Source organism: Protobothrops mucrosquamatus, unplaced genomic scaffold (assembly GCF_001527695.2).
Source record: "Protobothrops mucrosquamatus isolate PMUCROS unplaced genomic scaffold, P.Mucros_1.0 scaffold228, whole genome shotgun sequence".
NCBI lineage: Eukaryota > Metazoa > Chordata > Lepidosauria > Squamata > Viperidae > Protobothrops > Protobothrops mucrosquamatus.
In genome coordinates, this window is record NW_015386579.1 from 241,956 (window position 1) to 268,145 (window position 26,190).

At 37.9% G+C, this 26,190-nt stretch overlaps 1 protein-coding gene across 1 annotated transcript in view; it reads right to left on the reverse strand.

Moving 5' to 3' along the window:
- Positions 1-654: 654 nt before the first annotated feature.
- ARHGAP15 (Rho GTPase activating protein 15) overlaps positions 655-26,190 on the reverse strand; it is a 168,288-nt gene continuing 142,752 nt past the window's right edge. The window contains exons 5-6 of the mRNA XM_015814213.1: positions 25,763-25,868; positions 655-975 (exon numbers count right to left, since the gene is read on the reverse strand). Of these exons, the coding sequence (XP_015669699.1) occupies positions 798-975; positions 25,763-25,868 (284 nt within the window). The 3' untranslated portion in view covers positions 655-797. The remainder of the gene's footprint in view (positions 976-25,762; positions 25,869-26,190) is intronic.

The following is a 26,190-nucleotide window of genomic DNA, read 5'->3' on the forward strand; positions in this document are numbered from 1 at the left end:
AGATCTTGAAATAACAATTATGACATGAAGCCCAGTTCTAAGTAATGACTTAGAGTCAATGAATTCCTGACTCTTCTCAGATCCCCCCAGGGTACTGAGGCTTAAGTCCTCTAAGTACTAATAACCAATATCAACTTATCAAGGAAATCCAAGAGAGCTCACAAAGGAATTCTCCTAGGCAGATTCCCTAGCTTGACCCTACAGCCCAACCTCAAATATGGGCATTCACATTGTGTAGAGTACAACCCCCAACCACTGCCACAGTATACCAAAGAATCATTACCATTTTGGTTCCTTTGCCTCGGAGTCAGGGCTACTGAAGGATATTAAATTTGGGAAAGAATATCCAAAGAGGACAGTATTCCCACTCTTACTCAACCAAGTTTTGATAGTACATGTCATGTCCTCTCGCTCATCTACGACCAGTACTTTGTCACAAATAGGTCTGATATTTGTCAATGGCCTCTTGAGGTCCAGGCTTTCAACTATCTAACCTGCCAGATCCAGGGGTACAGTCAACTCTCGGCTATAAACAAAGATATGCACAAAAGGCAAAATGTACTGGCAAAGACCGAGTTGTTTAAAGAGTTAATTCAGAGTACATATAAGCAAATGTTGACAATATATTTTTATTTCAATGTTTGGAAATGTAAAGACAAAACCATCACTAAGTTTTCACAAAATGAGGCATCTGTCACTAGAAAGAAAAAGAAATATTTCAAAAAGATGTTTACAGAAATGTAAAAATATTAGGTATCAAGACAGATGTGAACATATTCAGCAACATTCTCGGTCTGTCAGTCAGAGCTGAAGATCTTGGTGTATTCACTTAGCATCAGCTCAATCAATTGGTTTTGATACAGCATGTGGATCGCCATAGATCCTGTCTCTTTTTCAGGTCGAAGGAGAGTTGGTCCAAAAACAATTCCTAAACTCTGGGGTGACATAAGATTCATGTTCTCCTTGGCTGCTATCCTATTGGTAAAAAGAAAAAAAAGTTAGAAGGAAGGAAAGAAAAGATAATCAAAACATGGATTATGACCATGCTGCTATTTTTCCACTGATACTTTAATTATACCCTGACTTTTTGTTTAAATGTTAGAGAGAATTAAATAGAAATGGGAAAGGGGGTGTTATTAATATTTTGGATCCAAGATGACAGAATTAAGACAAAATAATTTCTGCTTAGCAAGCATCGGAACCTTCCCATATATTCTTTGTTGTTGTATTCCATCTTTATGTGAAGTTGCTTATGGGTTTGCAAAACCAGAATTTTTCTCCCCAAGTTTTCTTTTTCTTTCCTCTTAATACTTTAGGAATTACACAAGATGTTAGTGTATAGTGAAATGCTTTTGGGTATTGCGATATGCTTTTTAAAGAACTGAAGTGCATTAATGGGTGCACCAACCAAAGCTGAACAAAGACCTTCTTAACCATAGTCTTTACCTATTAATGATGTAGAAGCTGTGAATCTAGGACAGGGGTGTCAAACTCGCAATGTCATGTGATGTATCGCGACATATCACAACTTTTTTGCCATTGCCGGCAATGGGGTGGGCATGGTTTTGCTATGACGCATCTGGCCCACGGGCTGGCAGTTTGACACCCCTGATCTAGGAGAATCCCCAAAGCCATCCAAAGTCCTTCAGAGCCAGTTCAGGAGCAAAGACCGAGTTGATGATTTTGGGGTCAAGAACAAGTCTTGAACCTACAGTAACCTGACAGATGACCTTTCCCAGCAGTTTCATAGACCAGATATTAGCATAGAGTCAAGTTTTGTGGCACTCCATATGTCTATTAGAATAAAATGCAAGACTAAATGCAAAATGTTTCAATTTCTGCATAATTTAGGTGCTCTGAAGTAGATGAGTAATGAAATGGCAGTTTTAGAATGGAGTAGTTTAAAATGAAGCCTTTGTGTTTTCAATTGATCACCCTTCACGATGAGGCCATGAAAGATCAAAAGGTCTGTATCCCCAATGTCTTCTCTTACTTGCTGTGTTGTGAGTTCATGGAAGTGCAGCAAGGTTGCTGTGATTTACTGAACTGAGATTCCCTCAGGTGAAAAACTGGATTTCTCTTTGTTTTCCCCAACTACCAATCCCAAGGATCCCTCTACCTTCTGGGAGTGCACAAGAGGGTATAAATTGAGAAGAATTACATTCTGTTAAAGAATATTCTTTCATCACTAATAAATGACAAATGCATACAAATCTAGAATGTACACCTGATATTTTGGGTGTAATCTCTCTTACTCCCTCTCTATTGAAATCAGAATATCTAGACCAGAGGTCCCCAAACTTTGGGGCACCAGGGACTGGTTCCGCAGATAAAGGTTTTTCTACAGACCGGAGAGTGTGTGGCTTTGTGTGCTGCCTGCATCCCACAGATGGGGCTTTGATTGTTTGTGTAGACTGGTTGCTGGCACACTGCGGCCTGGTACCGGTCCATGGACCGGGAGTTGGGGACCCCTGATCTAGACTATATTCACTACTGGCAAAATACAGTACATTTGGGTAGAATTAGACATAAATATTGTTGACATACCTGCCTGTATTAACATCACTACAATATATGCATTGCAAATTAGCAACTGTGAATAATTCTAAGTATGGATTATTTGGTCTTGCTTCAGTTTGGTTTTGAGCCAGTGTACACTATGAAGACAGCACTGATCACATTTGATGTCTTTTGGTAGAACAGGGAAATGGGTGGTGCATCCATCCTTGTGCTCCTTGATCTCTCAGCAGCAACCCACCCTTATGATGGGTGAATACCTAGGTCATACCATGGGTTCACTTGATTATATTGTTGGGTTTTAGAAAACTGTAAATGCTATAAAGAATTGCCTGCATGTGAATGACCTGTTGACTTCCCTTGAAGATATATACAAATAAGGCTAGCTTCTCCTCCAAACTTAAAATACATATTTCAGAACTTTCAGTAAATGGCAGAAGATGTATCATCTGTTTTATATCTTACAGAAAGATCTCTATCATAGTACTGGGCATAGTAGGCATGCACAGAGCATGATCTTATGATATAAGTTTCTCATATTTCAAGCTTGCCACATTCTCTAAATTCAAACTCTTAATTTAGTGTTGTTGTTTGGGTGTTTTTTTTGTTGAATATGAATAGGGAGATTTATTGAAATACATTCTAATGCTTGTATCTTTGGTGTCTGTTACAAAAAAATAAACTCCATATGGCACTAATCAAGGTAATTATTAGTTACTTTAAATATTACTTACTTAAAAATAGCATCTTTATAATAAACAACATATTCTCCATAGATTATTTTGCGCAGGATAGTAATAATAACATTGATCTGATCTACTAATCAGAATAGAGATAGACAATTTACCATTTTTCTTTCATTTTTGGTGTATGTGTGTGTTTGTGATGTGTGCATTTTATTCCATTTGCCTTGCATGTTTGCAATATGCAAATTCCAAGGTGCAACTTTCCAGATGTTGCAGACAACATCATATCTAAATGTCCTTTTTCATCAGCAAAGGTTTTGAGGGTTGTTTTTGGAATTCTATAAAGGATTTTTTTTTTCTTTTAGGAATACATACATTTGTCTTGATCCCATTTTGTAGAAAGTACCGAGCATAATTCTAACAGAGAAGGCCTGAATAGATTACCATCAATACAATCAATATTTCAAGACACTCTATTGCCAAATAAGTAAGCTTTCTAATACTAATAATCATCAGTACTCTGAACTGTGTCTGGTGGATCAACAGCAGTTGGTATAAAAAAGCAGTTACATTTTCCAAGCAATCTTACTGTAAACTTTATGAAGAAAAGAAATAATGGATTATGGGAGCACATCACACAATTTATCCTACCATTTCCTCAACAGAAGTGTATCCCAAATGTAGATGTACTTAAAGCACATCTGTTGAGGTCAATGTGACTTAAAGAATGAATCTAAGTACCATTGATTTCAGCAGGACTGATCTACTTTTAAGTTTACCTAGAAAAAGTCCCCTAAAAATTGGCAGACCTGTTTTTCAATGTCATTAAAATTTTAGAAAGTGAAGCTTCTTTATTAGACAAATGAATAATCACAGGAAGAAATTTCTCTTGGTCTAACTTCTTTTATGTGACTTTTTAAATAGAAAATTGTCTAGCAGTATCACTCTATTCTCAGCAATCTAAAGGAATTCACTACAACTTAAATTTTAACTTTGACCTGCTTGCAATAGTTTTTTTTAATTAAAATGTGCAATCTTTTTTTGAGCAACAATTTATCCTTTGACTAATATTTTTTTTTAAAAAAAAAAAACTACTTCAGGCTCAGAAAAAGCTTCTCTGGATTATTTAAAATAGAAAATAATGATTCCTTGAAAATATTTCCGAATCTATAAACCAAAACTATTGTTTTGAGAACGTCATCAATAAAGAGCCAGTTTGATGCGTCATGCCAAAACCATGCCCACCCAGCTCCGGCAATGGGGAAAAAGTCACGATATGTCGTGACACGTCATGTGACGTGGCGAGTTTGACACCCCTGGTATAGTGGTTAAGGCAGAGTTCCCCAACGTCTTTGGCTTTGTGGACAGACGGGGAGGGGGAGAGGGGATGTTCCCATGTGAGTGGTGGACGCGTGCTCTCTCGTGTGTGCAGCTCATTTTGAGCAAGCAGCGGGCATTCATGCTCACCGCTCACGCAAATAGAGCACATGTGCCTACTCGCCCACCAGTTCTGCGGCCTGGTTCCAAATGGCTCAAGGTCTGGAGGTGAGCCATGGCCTGGTGTTTGGAGACCCCTGGGTTAAGGCACTGGGTTAGAAAACAGCCCAGTGCCTAAAAGTCAGCTGGGTAACCTAGGCCAGTCATTCTTTACAGGGTTGTTGTTATGGAGAAAATAGGAGGAGGAAGGTGTATGGCTATGTTCGCAAGCCTTGAGTCATTCGTAAAACTAATAAAGACAGAATACAAATTAAATAAGTAAATACATTCAGACATGGCATCTTCCAAGCAAAGAACTGCAGTTAGCATTCCTTATTAAAAAACAATGATTTGCACTTTCATATTAGAAATTTTTTTATAACACTTCTAATAAAATCACATCTAATACCGCATAAAAGCCCTCTCCAGTAGTGAAACAGAATGGAAACAATGTGGTATGATATGTGATGTCATTTTCCTGCCACATAATTTTCTCCAAATACTCGTTCAGATATAGGCTCACATCTCCTGCACCTTTCCTGATTGTTTCAGTTGTCCTCTACCCTCCCCACCTAACAGTCACAGTATATTAGTCTAGTTAATTTTAATGGTGGCCCTTTATGCCACTCTCTGCAATATTGTCGAGAAGTGATGTGGGAGGAGAATGTACTAGAGCGTAACAACTGTTGCTGCTGAAGGACAATTGAAGGGAAGGGACAATTGATTGAAGAATACTGGTTATTACCATTATTGCTGGATTAAGAATGCCTGTGAACTTGCACTGTGCTTGATTACTTTGGGCTGCTTGCATATATTATACTTCTTGGAGGCTCATTGAATTAATTCTGTTAGAAGTCCCATGAAAGCAAGCTGCAGAAAAACCTATTCTCGACTCAAGTGACTTCCTTCCTTCCTTCCTTCCTCCCTCCCTCCCTCCCTCCCTCCCTCCTTCTTTCTTTCTTTCTTTCTTTCTTTCTTTCTTTCTTTCTTTCTTTCTTTCTTTCTTTCTTTCTTTCTCTCCACTAGAAAATCTACAGTGTGGATGCTCTGAACAGATAGCAATGTGGAGACATGGGAAATAGCATAGCAGCAACACCACACAGTCTTGTAGTGCTAGTTTTGCCCAGCTTTTCCCAGTTGTAGCAGCGTAGCACTACAACACCACACAGTCTTGTAGTGCTAGTTTTGCCCAGCTTTTCCCAGCTAGCACTGGGGGCGGGTGGGGGATGTAATGATAATTAATTGGCTATTATATTGCACAGGTTAGAATAAATTATTCACGCATCCTAGAATTACAGTGTGTAGTGGAAGTTGTCTCACCTTACAATACTATTGCTATAATCTGACTCAGTTTTAAAATCAGTATTTCTGTTTATGGAAACAAAAATTACTTACAGAAGTCACCCTCATTCCCACTTCATCCAAGCAAGTATAAACAGAGCCATGGCTAGGTTTATCTACATGTCAGGTGTACAGGCATTAAATCTTAAAATGATTATGCCCCAGAAAACGAATCAACATTTGAAATCATGCCAACCCAATATGATGTAGAAAGGAGAAAATTATGGCCATCAGGCAATCCTAATGAATTGGATCTCCTATCAATTTTAAAGTTACTGTTGATAGTTCAAGCTGCTGGTAGGAGTAAGACTTTGTTTTCTTCACTGGGAATAAACTTGATATTAATACTTTAACTGTGCTAAATGTACTGGAAAATAACCTGATAATATTCATGGCTCTACAAAACAATAATATTAAATAAGCAAGTTAACGGAGGCAAAGGCCATTGAAGACCCAAAAAAAGTTAATAATAGTCAGGGACATTCAGAACTTACATGAAAAAGAATACACATGTATCTGATGATCAGTCTGGTTAATCATTCTATTATCCACCCTACGTTTTCTTAGTATAACCAATTTTGCATGTATCAGTGTTTTCAAAATAGTTGGGTTTTTTGCTGTTATTTGCTACTAGCCTAAAGGGTAAAATGGATGATAAACCAAAATATTGGGTAATTTTATGCATGGATTCTAAAATCTTGATAGATGTGGTGATCTTATTTATTTATTAACTTTTTGTGCTGCCCATCTCACTAACCAAAGCAACTCTTCTCGTGAAATGGTGTCCTAGAAAAGTATTTGATATACACATTTGGTTGAGTGGAGAGACCTGCACATGCCAGTATAGTGAACAGTGAATGCCCTGATTAATGTAGGAGCTGTGTCACCAATCTTTGATATACCAAATGTAGTGATAGGACTCTGCCTACTTTGGTCTTGGCATGTGGGATGTTGCTTGATGAACAGATCAATGCTGTTAGTCATTGATTAATCTAGGAGAGAGGTAGACTGCTGCCCACTGTCCAACACATATGGAGGCTGACCATACAACTGGATGGCAAGGAGCATTAGTTTTTACATGTACATGAATGCATGAGTGAGGTCAATCCCGATCACTTAGATTGCAATATAAAGATTTATCTAGAGATTGATTACTAATGGAGACATACTTTTGGAATTATTTATCTTGGATGATAAAGGTGAGGTTAAAATTAGGTAAGATTTTATTTAGTACTCTGACAGTATGCTTCTATTCAATTAATTAACTGAACTATTAAACAGCTGAAAAAAGCAATGGTGTCTATTGACTAAAAAATGTCTCTTCTGGGTCCACCTTTGGCTCTGCAGAGGGAAAAGTAGAATCTTTGGGATGAATCCAAGGGTTCAGCAGAAGGAACTGGATTTCAACCATCCAGCTGTGGAACCACAGCATGGCAACATGTATGTATAAGTAGGGAAAACAATATTTTCCCTACTTCCCTTTCCCCTATGATCATCATGTAACAAGTCTCATGTTGTTCACCAAGACTCAAGAACTGATTTGAAGGGAGGAAAGTAAAAAGTAAGTCAAACGAAGGGTGTTTAAAATGCTTCTTCCTCCCAGTGTGCAAATCTCACCTATTTGTTCCTTAACACTGTTTGATTGGTTATTCAGAATGGCCTCATTTGTCGCCAGGAGTCCAAATCATTAACTGGTTTTACCTCCTTTGACTACAGAGTCATAAAGCTTATTTATTCTTGACTTTTGTCATTTCCAACACAGTGAAAGGCAGAGCTTATGCAGAACTGAAATCCCTGCCTCCCAGGAGGCAACTGATACTTCTCCCTGAATTCAGTCTTAAGTTTTCAAGTTTTCTTTCATTCTTTTAATTCCAGACTGCCTGAAGGCACATTTTCTCACAACATTAGAAATAAAAAGCACTTAGGTAACAATCTCGCTTTGAATCAAAAATGGCAAACCCAGAAGGCTTTATCATCAGTGCAGCACATCCAAAAATGTCTTTGTAAAAATAAATCAAATTATATGAGTTAATTGATTCCAGAGAACATCAGCAACTGCAGGTGGAAAGTGAATAACAGGATGTTTATTAATGAAAAGCTATTAATCAAAATTGACAATACCAATCCTTGTTTCTTTAATTTCAATGCTACCTGCAGTGGACATGGAGATATTTGCTTCCTTTTTAACTACCGATTTCTAAGAAAATGAAATATTCACTCTTGGGGCTTCAGATGAAAACGGAATGCTGTTTATTTAAACACTGAAAGACTATTCTAAATCCAGTCTGACTGGCTATAGCAAAGATGGCAGGGGTAATTAATTAACATTTAATTTTAAGCCATGGAACAATAAAAGATGGAAATTGTGCTGTTCTGTGTCATTTTCTCCCACTCTTCATTTTACAAGGGACAGGTGGATGGTGGTCATATCAAAGTCAGTAAATACCTATTGGGAAAATAGTTTGGGGAAACACACTAAAACTGATGTACACAAAGGGTACCTTTTCTCTTTTTACTGTCTTGTCAGCTGCTGAATGGGAAAGGACTGGGACTGGTGAAGAATGCTACATGTATACTTTACCTGAGCAAGCTGAACTATCAGTTCATAACTCACATTACTGATAAAGGAGAATATTTGTAGCTCAGATTTGAAATGAAGGGTCCTTGGTGCTCTCTGAGCTTGGTTGTTTTCTTGCAGATGTTTCATTTCTCAACTAGGTAATATCATCAGTGGGCTACAGATGTTACCGAGTTTGAGTGATGAAATTTCTGCAAAAAACAACCAAGCTCAGAGAGCATCAAGGACCACTCATATGTCCCATTGTCTGTTTATTCCTTATTACGTCTATGGCCAGTCAATGCAGAATAAAAACACAAAGACCCGAGACAAACAATACAATAAATAAAATATATAAGACCATTATGTTGGTCTCATGAAATTTCAGGGTGACTGAAGTATACTGCCTTCCCCACTACTGAAAATTGCTTCTCTGAGCCATTTGGAATAGGCAGTCTAGATGGGCATCTTGTCTCCCAGATTCATGAAATATTATACCCAGATAAAGAACTTGTTACCTGTTACACTGATAGTCCGATTGTACTCTTTCCCTTTCGTGACATGTCAAATATTTTGTTTTCTGGTAGTTAATTATCAATATGGTATTCACATTAGTATGAAAGTGCTTTGAAAGCTCTCCTCAACCCTATGACCAAGTATGAGAGGATAGCCACATCCTCAGGATAAAAGAGGGTCTGCCTCTAGGCCAGTTTAGAGTAATGAAAATCTAGCTTATTATGGTATGGAGCTATTGAAGTTACGTCAAAATTGAAAAAGTGGTGGGGTAGGACACCTTCTTGTTTAACAGCCTGGATTAAGGGGAGTGAATTAGTTAGTTGATCTTGAGCATTGTTTCCAACCTTCAGACTTGTATTATTTCAAAGACTAATAACTACTAGCGAAAGGAGTCTTCCATCTGTAGGAGGTGGGAGGAGAGTCAATTCTTCCAGAGATTTTTTTTTTTTTTTTGGAAATAGAATCAAAGAGTGATTTTAAGTATGGAAAGGCAACATGCAATGGAATTTTTAGATCAAGGGTATATTTCTCTGTCTGATGGTATAAGACCATAGATGATCAGTTGTAAATCTACCCTGTCTAAACCTTGCTTGCTCTTATGCTTAAGATGCTGTTCTCCTCTATCCAATCATAAAGATTTTCATATAGATGTTTGGCAAATGTGGATGATGATTGATATGGTCTTCTTTATAAAGTAGGACATGAATAGGGTTACCTATAAATGTAAAGAGGACAGACAATAAGAACAGTAAGAACCCTAACCTTTGGAGTTTCAACCCCCTGCCCATGCAGGAGACCCTATACCATTCCAGACAAATGGCTCTCCAATCTCTTCTGAAATAGCTCCAGTGTTGGAGCATCCACAGTTTCTGAAGGATAGGTTGATTTCAAGGAACCAACCAATCCCTGTAAAGACCTTGGCTGGGATACAATCACTTTTAGGGGGTTTGTTTTCAATACATTGATTAATTGTCTCAACTGGATTCTGTTGGCCACCTTGGTAGCAGGTCTGGCTTGAGGATTACTGGTATAAACCAGTTCCCTGCATCTGCTGTGATCTAAAGTAAGTTGTAAAGTAAGCAACTGTAGAAATATGGCAATTCATCTTTGTAAATTATATTATAAGCCATCATATACCAAAATGTTTTGGAATCATTTGGTTTTTATGGTTGTAATCAACCGATGTCAATTTTCTTCTGATTTTTTCCCATAAATTAATTTGTATATTGTCTTTTTGTAATAGATTTTGAGAGGCAGGTTCTTCTAACACAGGGTACAAGAAGCTAAAAAAGTTATATCGTGGCCTGGACCATTCTAGATTGAACCAAGATCTGGATGTGGTCTCCTTGGATGTTTATTCCCCTAGTGGATGGGGGTGGCTGTTAAATTCTACTAACTCATTTGTTCCCTTTACCTCGTGGGTTAAGGTAGGTTTGTTGTACTGAGTGAGTGGAGTTAACAGGGAAATAGCATTATTCAACCAGTTTAGATACTTGGCCCTCCAGTAGAATGTATATCTTCTGGATCAATGTGCATGCAGATTTGAGGAAGTTCTAGATATAAGGTCAGTGGTAGGTGGTTAGTTATCTGTCCTATTCATTATCATCTGGAATGAATCTAGTGAGTTAAGCATATTATTGGAGACAATGAAATAATATTGTACTTGTACCCAGATTCCAATAGGTGTATTTTGCAAGGAAATTACTCTCCATCAGGCCACTTCAGAAGTTCAGGTTCAGGTGGTAGGTCATTTAAAATAAACAGACAATAATCAGATCTTTTTTTTCTTTAATTTCACAATTCATTAAAGGCTTCTCCCCTGGACTGGGTGCAGACATATGTGACATTGTGAATTATACTACCACTGCCCATTGAAAGAGTGATTCCAGAATTTTTTTTAAAAAAACCCGAGAAAACTCTAGAAAACTGACAGAAGAACAAATGTAGCTTTTGAGGAACACTGTAAAAAGGTCAGTCTAAAGGGGGAGTGTAATTAATAGTGAACAGATAACAAATACTTAAGAACTTCTCAATGCTGCTTGAGCTAATAAAAACATCATATCCAATATACGGCATCTTCACCTCCTTTTGACACTGGTGGGTGCTCTTCATATTGTTCTTTGAAGATACAACATAAGATGTGTGAGTCACTGTACTGGTTTTTACACATCTCAACAGTAGACATGTAAAACAGTTTTTGAACAGTTTAACCTCAGGCATTCATATTCTGATTTGCCAATTGCTCTTATTTGGGGGAAAGGCCCATAGAATTTCACGGTCTGTCTTAGAGGTACTTTAAGGGGCTGAGTGATTTTTGTAAAAATGCCACAAATTCAGTGTTATGCTGTCTTATCCCATCCCTCTTTGATTTTCCTTCTCACTTCATGAATATCTGTCTGCATCTGGAATGGAGGAAGAATTAATCTGTGTGAATTTCTATAAAAAATAACTTAATCCGTTTCCCCTAGACAAAAGTGTGGATTGGATCAGTTATCCATCAAATTTTGCACTTTGCCCAAATGTCATGTTCTGGGCTTAAACATGTGTTTGAAAATGCATAATCGAAGATAGAATGTGATTAGGAAAGAGAAGGAGAAAATATGTTCTGAATTTTGTATTGCATGTCAACCCTATGTTGAAAACTGTGTGCCTAAATTTACATAGAATCAAACATATATGCAAATTAATTTGGAAACTAGACAAAGTGGATTCAGGGAATTAGGAATGAACACATGTAAAAATAATGCAATTTACTGATTGATATCTATATTTGTGTATGTGTGTCTCTGCATAGATAGATGATAGATGTAGGTAGAGATAGATAGATGATGATGATAGATAGATAGATAGATAGACAGACAGATAGACTGACTTCCTTCATCCATGCACAGTGGTTTGCTCTCTCCTTCCTTGATCTATTTATCCCTGCCAATATTACCCCTTCTGTTCCTCAAGGTTTTAACTCTCTCATCTCCCCTTGCCATTTTACTTCTCTATATACAGTACTCAGGTTCTCCTTCAATGTATTTGGCCTGTTTATGCACTTCGCCCTAGTTTGTCATGGCTTTATTTTAATAGGTCATTGACTGATTTTTGTTGGCTTACTTCTTTTATTATAATTCTTGGGTTGCCATTTTTTTTAAAAAAAACTGCCATCTGTTTCCCTTTTTTTGGTGGGGAGAAGATAACTTTGCTGTAGTATTATTATTTTTCTAAGTTTTTGTTTTGAAATGTTAGCTGCATGGACTGGATAACGTTTTCAGACAGAAAGGATGGATGGATGGATGCTGAATAATTAAAGTTTTAAAGGATCCTTTTCTTTTTTCTAGGGGTAGAGTGAGGGGAAAAAAACTACATTAGAACTGAGATAACTATAAACAAAAACTTCAGGGTCTTTGCTGTTTTCCCAAATAGGTAAAGTGCATGTATAAATCATAATATGTACTGGAAAGAAGAGATATTTTATAGAATTACAGAATAGAGAAAGCAGATATATGCACTTAATTTCAGTGCAAATAGGATAACAGTCACTTGAAATAGAGAAAAGATAGGTTTTAATTAGCCTAGGCCAGGGGTAGGCAACCTTGGGTCTTTTATGACTCATGGACTTCAACTCCCAGAACTCCTGAGCCAGCACGGCTCAGCTTGGAAACCTCTCCCTTTCCCCTCAGCGTGGCTGGCTCAGGAATTCTGGGAGTTGAAGTCCACGAGTCATAAAAGAGCCAAGGTTGCCTACCCCTGGCCTAGGGGGTCTGGGTATAACATAGAGTTTGTCCCCTTATTGTATAAATGGTGCTTTTTTATGATTTCCACATGCTCTTTTCATTTTCATTTGTTTGTATTATATGTTTTTATCTATTTTGTTGTAAGACACCCAAAGACACTTAAATGAGATGAATGACCATGTAAATAAAATTAATTAATTAAAGAAAGAAAGAAAAATGAGCACTGGTCATCTTTTAGTGCAAAGGTGCATAATAAAAAAAGGGAAAACAAATAGCCAAACAAGCCTAGGCATCAATATATTAATTCTATATTCACAACGTAAAGCTAGAGAATATTACAGATGGGAAATCACTTTTGCTTAAAAAAAATGATTAAAGAATGATATGTGGAAAAAAGAAGGTTATGGCGTATAGAAGGTTAAAAGGGGTAAAGAAAAAAAAATACATTCAGATGCAGAAGTTTTATCTGCCAATATTCTCAGCCCAACCTACTCCCCAGGGTTGTTGTTGTGGGGAAAACAGGAGAAGGAAGGAGTATTGTTGGTGTGTTCACAATTTTGAGTTACCTATAAGTCAAAAAGGCAGGATAATAATTTAATAATAAATAAATAAATTCCAGAAAAAAAACCCATCATTAGTTCCTAGTTGATCCTAGATACCCAGGAAAACTATGGTGGGCAAAAACTTTTTTCAGGTTTTTCAGTTGCTTTTCTCCCTTCAATAATCTACTGAAAATCTACTGTTTAGATTTTAGATCCCCCCAGTCTGTGGACCAGTACTGGGCCGCGGCATGCCAGTAACCAGTCTGCACAAACAAGCAAAGCCCCATCCGCGAAATGCAGGTAGTACACAAAACCATGCACCCTCTGGTCCGTGGAAAAACCTCTCTCCACAGAACCAGTCCCTGGTGCCCAAAAGTTTGGGAACCTCTGATTTAGATTGCACTAAGATGCTACATGTGGAGCTGCTCTTGAAGGTAGCCTGAAGACTGTGGTTAGTATAAATTACGGCATGTTGAAACAATGTGCCATGATCATATTACGCTAGTGTTACACAAGCATACATAGTGGTTCCAGGTATGCTTTCAGGACTATTTCAATAAATAAAACTGGGGTGTTGTCTGAGAAATCCTATTGTTCATGATCCTCCAGTACGGAACAGCTCAGAACTTTTTAGCAATGGACTCTCAGTTGCAGAGGTATCTTCCGTAATGCTGGCTCCATTGTCTTTTCAGTACACGGAAAAGGGATTTTTCTGTGCCTTTTAACTTCCACTTTAATTTAATTGTTTTTGTAATTGGTGAGGCTTTGTGTGTGTGTGTGTGTGTGTGTGTGTGTGTTTTAAAAGTTAATCTTATTACTACTATTTAACTCCTGCTGTATCCAGATTTTAATTGATTTTTTTTCCAGCTATCGTTTATTACTCCTGCCTTCATTTTTTAACAGTTTTATTAGGCTGTATTAGAGTTTATTCTAGTCTGCCGTTTTAGCATCAACCTAGATTTAAATTTTTATGTAAGCCACCTTGGGAAAACATCTGTTTTGAAAGGTGGCGTGTGCACGCGCACACACACACACACACACACATACATACAATTTTATAACAAATGTGAAGGTGAATTACAGCTTCGCAACTCTCCATGGCATTCCAGTTCTGTAGAACTGGATGAGTCTGCTTTATGAACCCTTCCAATGTCTCCCTATCCCAAGAATCCGGAGAAAGAAACAAAAGAAAACATTTACTTTCCCTCATTTCCTTTTCTTCATTGGGAGGAAAAGTGAAGCACCCCTGCTTCTCCTCCGCATGCCCAGACAGAGGAAGACAAGGCCTTGTCTACATGGCTTCTCTCTCCTGAAGGCAGAGTCTTCAAAGTTTTGGGGGGGCATTTTCCCCACGCGGGGAACCTTCATTGCCGTAAAAAGAGGTGGATGAGATCTCTTCTGTCTGTTTCTTCAAAGTGTCCTAGCACTATGACTTAGGAAAGGGACAGTGTACAGGTAGTCCTTGACTTACAACCGTTGGTTTAGTAACCATTCAAAGTTACAACAGCACTGAAAAGAGTGACAGGACCATTTTTATGACTGTTCAGCCATGGTCACGTGGTTAAAATTTGGACGCTTGGCAACTGGCGTGTACTTATGATGGTTACAGTGTCATGTGATCTCCCTTTGCAGCCTTCTGAGAAGTAAAGTCAATGGGGAAGCCAGATTCAATTAACAACTGTGTTACTAACTTAACAACTGTGGTGATTCGCTTCACAACTGCGGCAAGAAAGGTCGTAAAATGGAACAAAACTCACTTAACAACGATCTTGCTTAGCAAAGGAAATGTTGGGCTCAATAGTGGCTGTAAGTCTAGGACTACCTGTAGTACCGTAGCCATATTGAATATGACACCAACGAAAAGTTGCAAGAAGACACCTCCATCCTATCTCATTGTTAAATGCTTTGAAAGCAACCCAGGAGAAATCCTTTTAGTTATTGAAGAAACACGATAAGCCTCCCTTGGTATCAGAAAGGGAACAGGGAACGATAAGAGAAAACTAAACCCGCAAGACAATAACACAACAGATGTCGCTGGCAAAGTCTGTGTCCTATTTTGCATGGAGGAGTGTTGTAGATTCTTGCCCACGTGCCTTTCCCAACCATGCCAGAGAGGTAGATTCTGAGAAGACTCTGGGAGTAAAATGAGATATATGCGACACAGAAAACGTGAAAGCAGTCTGGGGCACGTTGTCCTGATGGGTGAGACGACAGAGCAGAATGATCCAAAATGCATCTGGGACACATATAACTTTTAAGGGTGGGCGGATAAAGAGTTGGATGGATTTTCACTCTAGGGAGGGAATCAGAAATGATCTAACTGACAACCAAGCATGGGTTAGTGATTATTCGTCAGATTTACGGTTTTATACATTACAGTGCCGTAATGACTCTTGTATGAAAGCAGAAATATTTTCCATTCAAATAACATTTTGCGGGTTTTTCATCTAACACTCTAACTTTAATTATACGAAGAACGTAACCTGTATCAAATTATGAATATGTTAACATATTGAATGAGTATACGAAAAATAAGCACCAGATTTTTTTTGTTATGCTATACAGGCACACAAAGGTATAGCAAAAAAAAAAGAGGCTGGTTTACTTGACCACATTGTCATAATATACATATAGAACTGCTTATTGAATCCAGGCTGTGTAGGCAACAGCAAGAACCTTGGCTCCACACCACCACAATGTAAGGCCACAACAAAGGCAGGAAAAGAGCAGGCTCTTTCATTCCATGTCTCCAAATATTACCAACACAAGGGCTAAAACATTACCTCTGTCTGAAGTATATCTATGTATTCATGCATAAGGTATTAACTAAGGTCTCTCAGCACCATTGCTGAAAACATTAATATATTCGAATGATATTCCAGCTACTGCAAAAAAAAATAATCAAACAAATCAAACAAATATATTAAGGTATCTTCATACAAAAGAGCTCAGCACCCCCACAAAAGAAGCATCCACACCTTTTCCAATAAACTCGTGAATCACATATTAATACGGAAGATGAAAAAGAGGCATCAGTCCCAGCTTGCATTACAGAAGGGAAAGGAAAGACAGTTGTACTTGGAAATATGCTGGTACAAAAGTTATGCAATTCAAACTCTTTCGACGGAGAAAGGAAGGAGAGCAAATAGGACATTTGCTAACTTGATGTCTGCTATCTTCGAATTTTGTCCCAATACAGAATGCACTGGGACAAATCCAAGGGTCTTAAAATGTCAAAATGGGTCAGATATTGGATTTTGCCAATAGAAGTTGATCTTATCAATGGAAAAAAATAAAAAAGGGTTAGAAAGTGAACTAACATTATACTGGCATTTTTTCCCTTTAGGGAAATCTGTTGCCTTCATGAGAAAAAAATAACTTACTTTCCTTAATGAAGGGGAAAGCCCCTTTTCATAACGTCTGTGTTTATACCCAGATTGAGATTGCTTTAGAACACATAGTCTGGAAATACTAATCAGCAAAACTGTGGTCCATATCTAAAGTTTCTATATGCAAACAGGAAGGATTGTCTCTTTAGCAGCACTAAATTAAACCTCTTTTTTCCCATTTGCCAGAGGTCTACATATCATAGAATTGTGGAATTGGGACCACAAATATCATCTTAGACTATCTTCGAGATAATTTTCCATTATCTTCAAAAACCTCTGAAGATGAAGGAACCATAACCACCATTGTAGATTGTACGCTGTTCCACTCTTATACAAATCTTACAAGCCATATTTTTCCTTGTAAACAAGTTTTAAAAAGAACCCTAGATTCCTGTAAATGTTTCTAATCCTGTTTCGGTGGTAATGTAAAATAGTTCCTGACTATTAATCTGCACATTCTTTAATAGAATGTTAATGTTTTACAAATCTGTATTTATAAATGTAGTTTGTATCCATCCAAACTACAGGATCCAGTTTTGGTAATCACAATATAAATAAAAAAGATGTTGAGACTCCGGAAAGACTGCAGAGAAGAGCAACAAAGATGATTAGGGGGACTGGAAGCTAAAACATATGAAGAACAGTTGCAGGAATTGGGTATGTCTAATCTGGTGAAAAGAAAGATTAGGGGTGACATGATAGCAGTCTTCCAATATTTAAGGGGCTGCCACAAAGAAGATGTGGTCAACCTATTCTCCAAAGCACCAGAAGGAAAGACAGGAAACAATGGATGGAAACTAATCAAGGAGAGAGGCAACCTTAAACTAAGGAGAACTTTCCTAAGAACAATTAACCAGTGGAATGACCTGTCACCAGGAGTTGTGGGTGCTGCATCACTGGAGGTTTTTAAGAAGAGATTGGACAACCATTTGTCTGAAATGGTATAGGATCTCCTGCTCAATCAGGGGGTTGGACCAGAAGCCCTCCAAGATCCCTTCAAACTCTGTTATTCTATGTATGTCATTTAACAAAGGCATAACTTCTTATATATAGACTGAACTGGAACCCACTAGCTATGGACTGTCAATGTTGTTTTGGTCAAGCTGCAAAACCAGAAAGTATTTCAGATTCTATATCCCCATTGGTAGCTACATTTGAATTTATAAAATATGTAGTTCCAGGCATGCTGGGCAAAGTATTTTTGATTTGTGATACCAAGATATTGATTATTCATTAATGATCAGTTTTCAAAAGCAAACCTGAGCATGTATCAACTAAAATTACAACAGCTTATGATATGGACAAAAGATTGAGCTATAGATTCTATTCAGGGAGGTAGAATCTATTCAAAGAAACTAGTAGAACCTTATTTGTTGTTTGGATTGAACTGTTTGATCTGGGTTTTAAAGCTGCATCTAAAAATACCCAATAAAAGAAGATACCCCTTCATATGGAATTCAATAAGTTTTCTTAATGATTTCCAAAGAAATGTTCAGCCAATTCCAGTATAGCATTTCTCTCTCTCTGGTGCAGAGTTAATACAAATGAAAATGCTATGCAAGAAAATGCAAACATCCACAAAAGACTTTGTGAAGAGCGGTAGATTCCAGCAGATGTTTGCTCAGTCCTGGGAAAATATTTCATTGGAATTAGCTCTCTGTGTCAATGACAACTTTTGACAATTGCTGGATTTGCTTCTACAGCAGTGGCCACTTTAAAATCAACCAAGTAGGTGGCCCCTTAGTTCTTTTTTCACCCCCCCCCCCTTTTGTCTTTGCTAAAGAAAGAAGAAAAGTGAAACTCTGTAGACAGCCTGTAATGATTTTGGGTGGGGAACAGTGGATCTGAAGGAGAGAGAGAGAAAGAGAGAGAGAAAGAGAAAGAAGATACAACTTTAACTAACTGCAAATTATTAGTGGAAAAGTAGTCTCAGAAGTATGCTACATCTGAAATATTTTTTGTCACTTGAACATGTGCAGTCCAGAGCCGGCTTCATTCTCCCATTCTAAGGGAACAAACATTTCACATTCACAGATGCTCCTAATTTGGTGTGGTTTGGAGTATAATTTAGATCAAACGTACCCATGTAAATGAGTCAAGGTTTTCTTAATTAGGTGCCTCCAAAGAAAAAATCTGGGACCACATCAGTAGGTGTGGGTGTGGTACCCACAATTCTGGAGTTTTTCCTATGACCAGAGCTTAGTGCTGCTTAGGCATATCATCAACATTTTTCCCCTTCAGATTCTCAGGCACAATAATAAATCTGTATGTGGCATAGACATCAAGACGCTGCTTCAGAGAAGCTGCCTAAGAACACCGTCTCTTTGGCAGATGCTGTAAAGGAGGTCATTGTGCTGTGATTTAGGTCTCTCTTTACATTTTCTATTTTATTGCCAGCGGTTTGTTTCCTCTATAAGGAGAGTGCGTTCCAGCTAAAACTTCTTAACTTTCAGACAAATATAAAGATTTGTAACTATTCATTAAAAAAATGTCTTGCCTGAGAATTTTGAAGATTACATGAGTTATGGAAAAAAAAAACCTGTTGGCTGAGAAAAATAAAGCTGTTTCTTGATTCTTTGTTAAGTGAAAAAGTGTTAAGATGCAATTGTTCTTTCCTCCAAGAAAGTCTAGTAATTTTGGTGCCTGTATATATGGCAGAGATCACTTGATGCAAAACATTTGTTAGATAATTATATTTTAGTACAACAAGATAAACAAGCTGGAGACAACGAGATCTCGCGTTTTTATCAAGACAACTCCGTACAGCTCATGTATGTATGTGGGATTTTGCTCCAGACTTGAGATCAATGGATTGAAGCCATAGTTGACCTCAGTGGGAGCAGTACGGTTGTCTGTGTTGATTCTGGAAGTGACTCTTGCATGGATGAGATTTATAACACAATACTTGACTTTAAGATGGTTTCAAGAGTGTCTTCAGTGCAGAGTAAAAATTATATAAAACATGAGTTATCCTATCAGGCTTTGATGGAGAAGGGAAGCTCTATTTTCATGAAGAAATTAATACGCCATCTTGCTTGGTGGTTTGATTAAAAGATAATATCCAATCAGTATTTGTGAAACCTGAGCTTTGGGGAACTTGGATTCTGTGATTCTTTGAGTGATTTTTCTGCTTAGTTGCAGGATCTGATGGATTTGCACTGTGCTTGCCTAGTTCTCATAGCAAAAATCAATGCAAAATGCAATGAGGGATTTCTAGCAGTGATTATTATGAGTGCACCTAACACTAAAGCTTGACTTAGATTTGTCTGCAACTGCGCGTAGGCGTCAACGCATACCTATGCTGCAAAGGGTTCAATGGGTAAGTGTAGGTTGCAGATGGTTGCAGACGGGCCAACGCACAGACCTCCCAAATCTCAACTATGTGTTGTGTGGAGATGCGTATCCTGCATGCTGATGGGTTGACCCGACTTCCTGTTGGGAGTGCATTGTTATTTGAGCACCCCCTAGCCAGAAAGTTAACATTTGCAGAAGTATAAATGCAACAGCTATGCAACCATCTTCGAACGACAGACACATACATTCCCTAACTTGCAATGATGCAGAAATCTAACATAGGTGTAACACTTCTCTTGTATGGTCCCACTGATTTCAGAAGAATCTTTCTGTTTAAGCCAGGAGTAGGCAATCTTGGCTCTTTTATGACACGTGGACTTCAACTCCCAGAATTCCAGAGCCAGCATGGCTGGCTCAGGAATTCTGGGAGTTGAAGTCCACGAGTCATAAAAGAGCCAAGGTTGCCTACCCCTGGTCTAAGCCATGGAATGGACACTCTTTGCCTCTGAAGCACTATGGGAAAATATTGAAAACGTTTTATTGCATCTATCTTTGGTAAAACCTTCAGATACATTTAGATAATAAGTGCTAATATTTATTCAGAAAACTAGAGTCAGTTTGGTCTAGTGGCTAAGGCACCAAGCCAGAAACAAGGAGACTGTGTGTCTAGTCCTGCCTCAGGATGAAAGCCGGCTGGCTGACTTTGGGTCAGTCATTCTCTCTCAGTCCAACCCATCTCACAGATTTGTTGTTGTGGGGAAAATTGGAGGAGAAAGGAGTATTAGGTACGTTTGCTGCCTGGAGTTATTTATAAAAAATAAAAGGGTGGTGGTGGTAAAACAATCTTTAAAAACCTTTTATGTGTTATGAAGGTTTGAAATCCACTAACTGGAAGATGAGAACATTGCAGGTGGTTTTGGAAGCTGACAACATATTATTCGAATGACATTTGATTTATCTAGTAAAATGTTGCTGGAAAAATTACTTTTACAACTTCTTGTAATTCTTCACACCTCTAAATTCACAACAGAATTCTAAAAGGCCCTCCACTCATTGTGTTAGTCATATCTTTTGAATTCCCAACATTTTGAATATTACTTTGAGTATCTTTGCTCCTAGTTCTGCATAAATAGCATTCTCCTGTACACGTGGAGGAATTCAGAGGCATTTTAAAAGTGCCATCTCCTGTCAACGCCACCATTCTTGTAAGAGAATCTAAACTATCTACTCTAATCACAGGAGATGGTGGTAAGCAATTTGTGACATTATTTTATTTTATTAACACACATACACCATCCTTCAGAATTTAACCTCTTCTTTTGGATTTACATGGGGGGGGGGAATAACTGAAAACAAGTTTAAAACATCTATATTGGCCTGAACCTGCTGAAGCCGTCTTAAGCAAATAGAAGTCACATGGATATTGTGCATTTTTATTTCCACCAAAACATGATAGCAATGGAAATTTTGCAGACTTTGCTAAGTGTTCCTAGCTGTCATACAATAGCTTTAATTTTTGATTTATCCACAGCATTCTGCATATCGCTGCTGAACCTGTCATCACGTTGTCATTGCTTCCTTTTCCTGAACTACTGTTGCATTCTTCTTAGATGTGTGCTATTGGCTGAGATATATAATAGGTAAAAATAAATCTACTTTGTTAAATATAGTTTCCAGAAATGAGAACTGTGTAATAAAACCGGCATAAGATATCATGTTCCATTGCTCTAATTTCAACCGTGCAGGTTTTTGTTTTCTTTGTGATGCCTGGAAAAATGTGAAGATAAAGACAAATTTCTGAAAAGAGAAGAAGGCACTTGAGTTCTGTGTAGGCCCGTGTTTAGTGTTAACGGTGGCACTGGTGTGTGTGTGGGTGTTTTGGTGTATTAATTCCCCCTCTTTTTTTCTGATACAATTTCTTTGCTCTGTACAAAAGGGCAGTAAAATTGACCGAAGGCATGATTAACAGAGCAAAGAGCATGATGGCAAGATAGAAAAAGGCTGAGGATTGCCTGCCTGGCAAAAAGAGGAAGAGAAAAAAAATGCTTGGATGTGCATAGGAATGCTGCCCTGCAGCAAAATGCAACTATCTTTAAAACGTTAAAAAGCTGGAATGAGCAAGCTTCTGAAAAATCAAAGGTGAAGTAAAAGGAATTGGCTTCTGCCTGGCAAAGCTGCCAGATAGGCCACAGGAAGTGGCTCACATGATCAACCAGGAGGCAACTGTAAGCTCCTCTGACAATGTGCCCGAAAGTTTCTGCCAAGAAGACAGATGCCATTGCTGGAAAACTCTGCCATCATTGGGCATGTGGACTCAATGCTTTCCATTTAAAGAAGGGAGGAGGAGGAGGAGGAGGAGGAGGAGGAGGAGGAGATAACAGAGATCCATCCTCATCCGAATCATTACATTTGAATGTTGTTTCATTTTAAAGGCGAACTCTTCAACAAAATGCTGTCACCTCCTTGCCAGATTCATTATTGGAGTTAGAACCAGGATCCTATTTGAGAGTGCACTATTCAGAGCTATGTACTGTACCAAATGCGCCACGGGTTTCCTCTCCCTTCCTAGATCCTAACCTTTTCAGCATCAATAAATCAATATCCTACTGCTTCTTTGTCATACTTTTGATTTGTTCCCCTGACATGTGACCACGTTTTATTGATAGTCCCTTGTGCATGCAACTGGGACATTTCCCAGGCTCTGCAGTCCTGAATCAGTAGCTCAGTGGCGAACTTTAGAGCTCGAGGGAATCTTTTTCAAAAGGAGGGCACATTTTATAAACCCCCTTAGAAGCAAGTTTTCTCCCTTGGATCAGAATCCAGAGTTAATGGGATGCCAGGACAGGAGAATCAAATAACCTTACTTAGCTTACACCCAGAATCTTGGAAGCCAAAGATCTTTTGCGTTTACAGGACATTCATCTGTTGGATTTTAACCAGCTGTAAGAAATTAAAAGAGGGGACCTTTTAGAGTACACCCTCTTGATTTTTCATAGTATTCTAAGAACTGGAAATTTACAAATCACAAAATTGCCAGAGTGGAAGAAATTGAAACCTTCTTTGAACTGCTCAAATCCATGACTTACAAACGCTGGCACACTTCTGCTTATATGAGCTACAATCAAAGAAGATGGAAAAGCACAAAACATAGTAAAAATGAAACAAAGAAATGACCCAAGAAAATACTAGCTAGACGTGGATCAACAAGAAACGAAGTTTCTTGAAAGCTTAAAAAAGATAACATATATACAGTATATATAAAGTATTATTACAACTTTTAATTGATTTCTTCCTTCTCAGATTCCTCCTCCCCCCCATATTTCTTAATGCAATAAGTATGGCTTACAAATTGCAAGGTCACATTGGGATTGTCTGCCTAATGTTCACAATCCTGTAAAAGTCAAAGTATTGCTTCTGACAGAAACAGCAACGTGCTGTAAGGAACGCATAAAAGAAGGCAGACCTTAAAGCATCAAACTGCCAAGTTTTCAACATAAAGGTTGCACCAACACCTTGAACTGAGCCCGGAAAACAAACCAACAGTTTGTAACACAGACATACCTTGATCAAAATGCCTCCTTCTCACCAGCAATCGTACTCCTGCATTTCATACCCATTGTAATTTTCAGACATTTTTCAAGGACAGCACTACTTAGTGTGTATTACAGCAGTCTAATCAGGGAACTAAAGCATGAATGACTGGTAGATGGTCATAGCTTAGCAATAAAATATGGCAAACTAATTAGTAGGGGCTTCCTAAGTTTTTAGAAAGTGGAGTATCTTTTTTGTATCTCTTGGTTATTCAAAAGGCTGCAACAACAACATACATTTCTTGCCTGATAAAACCCAATTCAGTTCATTTTCATTTTTAACAAATCTGAGAAGTGATAACAAGGACATTATCAATAAATTATATTACACCATTAACATAGTAACTAAGCAAAAAAATAAGTTCTGACGAAAGGGCACAATGGCAAGCCTTTCTTAAGGCTAAATGTCATAGTAGTTATTTTTAATACCGGTAATTAAAAAAGCAAAAGAGATGAAATAAGATCTGATTTGTCCAAGAAAGAGAAAACAACATGTTTCTAATAACATCTATTGATACAAGTCAGGTCTTAAGCAACGGGTGGAAACTAATCAAGGAGAGAAGCAACCTAGAACTACGGAGAAACTTCCTGACAGTTAGAACAATTAACCAGTGGAACAACCTGCCTCCAGAAGTGGTGGATGCTCCAGCACTGGAAGTTTTTAAGAAGAAACTGGACAGCCATTTGTCCAAAACAGTATAGGGTTACCTGAGCAGGGGGTTGGACTTGATGACCTCCAAGGTCCCTTCCAACTTTATTATTATTATTATTATTATTATTATTATTATTATTATTATTATTATTATTATTATTATTATTATTATTATCATCATTATCATCATCATCATCATTATCATCATCATCATCATCATTATTATTATTTATCTCACCTGTTTTATTTCAGATGAAATTAGTAGCTGTATCTTTGAATTTTTTTCCTGTCATATAAATCAAACAGCTCAGTCTAGATGGGGATCCTTATATTGGAAGGGCTTTAATGTTTTGGTTCTTGCTGTGGCCCAGTTGGAATTAGTTTCAAGATATCACTTCTGGTAGTGTAAATAGCAGGCCAAAAATAGTTAATTTGGAACAGGATCCTCAGGAGGTCAAACTATAAATCAGCGGTTTTTAAAGTGGGGATAATTTGGGGCATATCCCCGGGGGTAATGGAGCAATTTGTAATTGCTTGTTTGTGAGTCAAGGATCCAGTTTGGGACTGCTATCTTGCAGGTGCTGGAGTAAAACAACAGAATCTGTCTTTGTGAGGGTAATGACATTATTTGAACTGGGAAAAAGCTGGGATAAGTTGATGGGAGCTCATTTTGTCATGTCGCTCACTCTCAGGTTTTGAACTGCTGAGCTGTTGATCAATGGTCATTTGACTTAGTGCCCTAACCACATGAATCATCACAGCCCCTGGCTAGGGATACAAAGCTGGGGATACAAGTGAAGCCTTGAATGTGAATGTGGCTTCACTTGTATCCCCTGGTTAGGGATATGAGTGAAGCCACATTCAAGATATGCCCCACCTCCATTGCTTAGAATCATCATAACATAAAGGTTCTACAAACTCTTGTATAAGGTGTATGTATGTATGTATGTATGTATGTATGTATGTATGTATGTATGTACATACATATACATATATATATACATACACACACACATATATATACATGTATTATACACACACACACACACACATATACACATGTATTTTATTATATAAATATAATACACACACACACACACACACACACACACACATATATATATATATACATGTATTAAAAGACAATGTTTTACTGTCATATTCTCTATATACTGTACCCAACAAAGATGAGGCTAATGAAGATGGCAGTTCTGGCTGCATTTGTCCTTTCCTATGCCAAAATCAGCATAGACTAATATTAAATATGCTTTTCCATTTAATTTCCTTATGTCTGAAATCTAGCATGGGACAATCTTTAAAAAAGTAACATATTCCACACAAGCAGCTTGGTAGGACCTGATTATGTACTGGAAGAGTTCAGCATTGAAGCAATACAGCATGTTACTGAAAACCAGTATGCCATTTTTGTTTCTAATTCCCATTTTCTTCTTTAAAGTTTAATAGCTTTTTCACTTACTTTTGCAGATGTGTAAATAGTATTTTCATGGTGTCATGATTTGGCCTGGGCAATTTCTGTACAAGGTCCTTTATGGCTTTCACTTGGCTATCATGTTCTTGGATTTCTGAAAGAAGTAAAGAGTTATGGGTGTTACAATAGTATCTGACTAGAGTGTTGCTGCTACCATGGTTGAAACAAACAAATGTGATCTGGAAGCGTGGTTATAGCTGAAGTGCCCCCTGTTTTAAGCATTATTTTCCAATAAAGTGTGTTCACATTTCCATACATGACACAATGAGATTTTTAGGTCTGCTGATTCATTATAGCCTCCTGAAGCTCCTGTCCCTCAGAGTACCCTCAGGTTAGACAATGGGGACTCTCAAATGTTGTTGGAGATGCAACAGTGTATTGTGGCTCAGAACGATGACACTATCTCTGATAAAGTG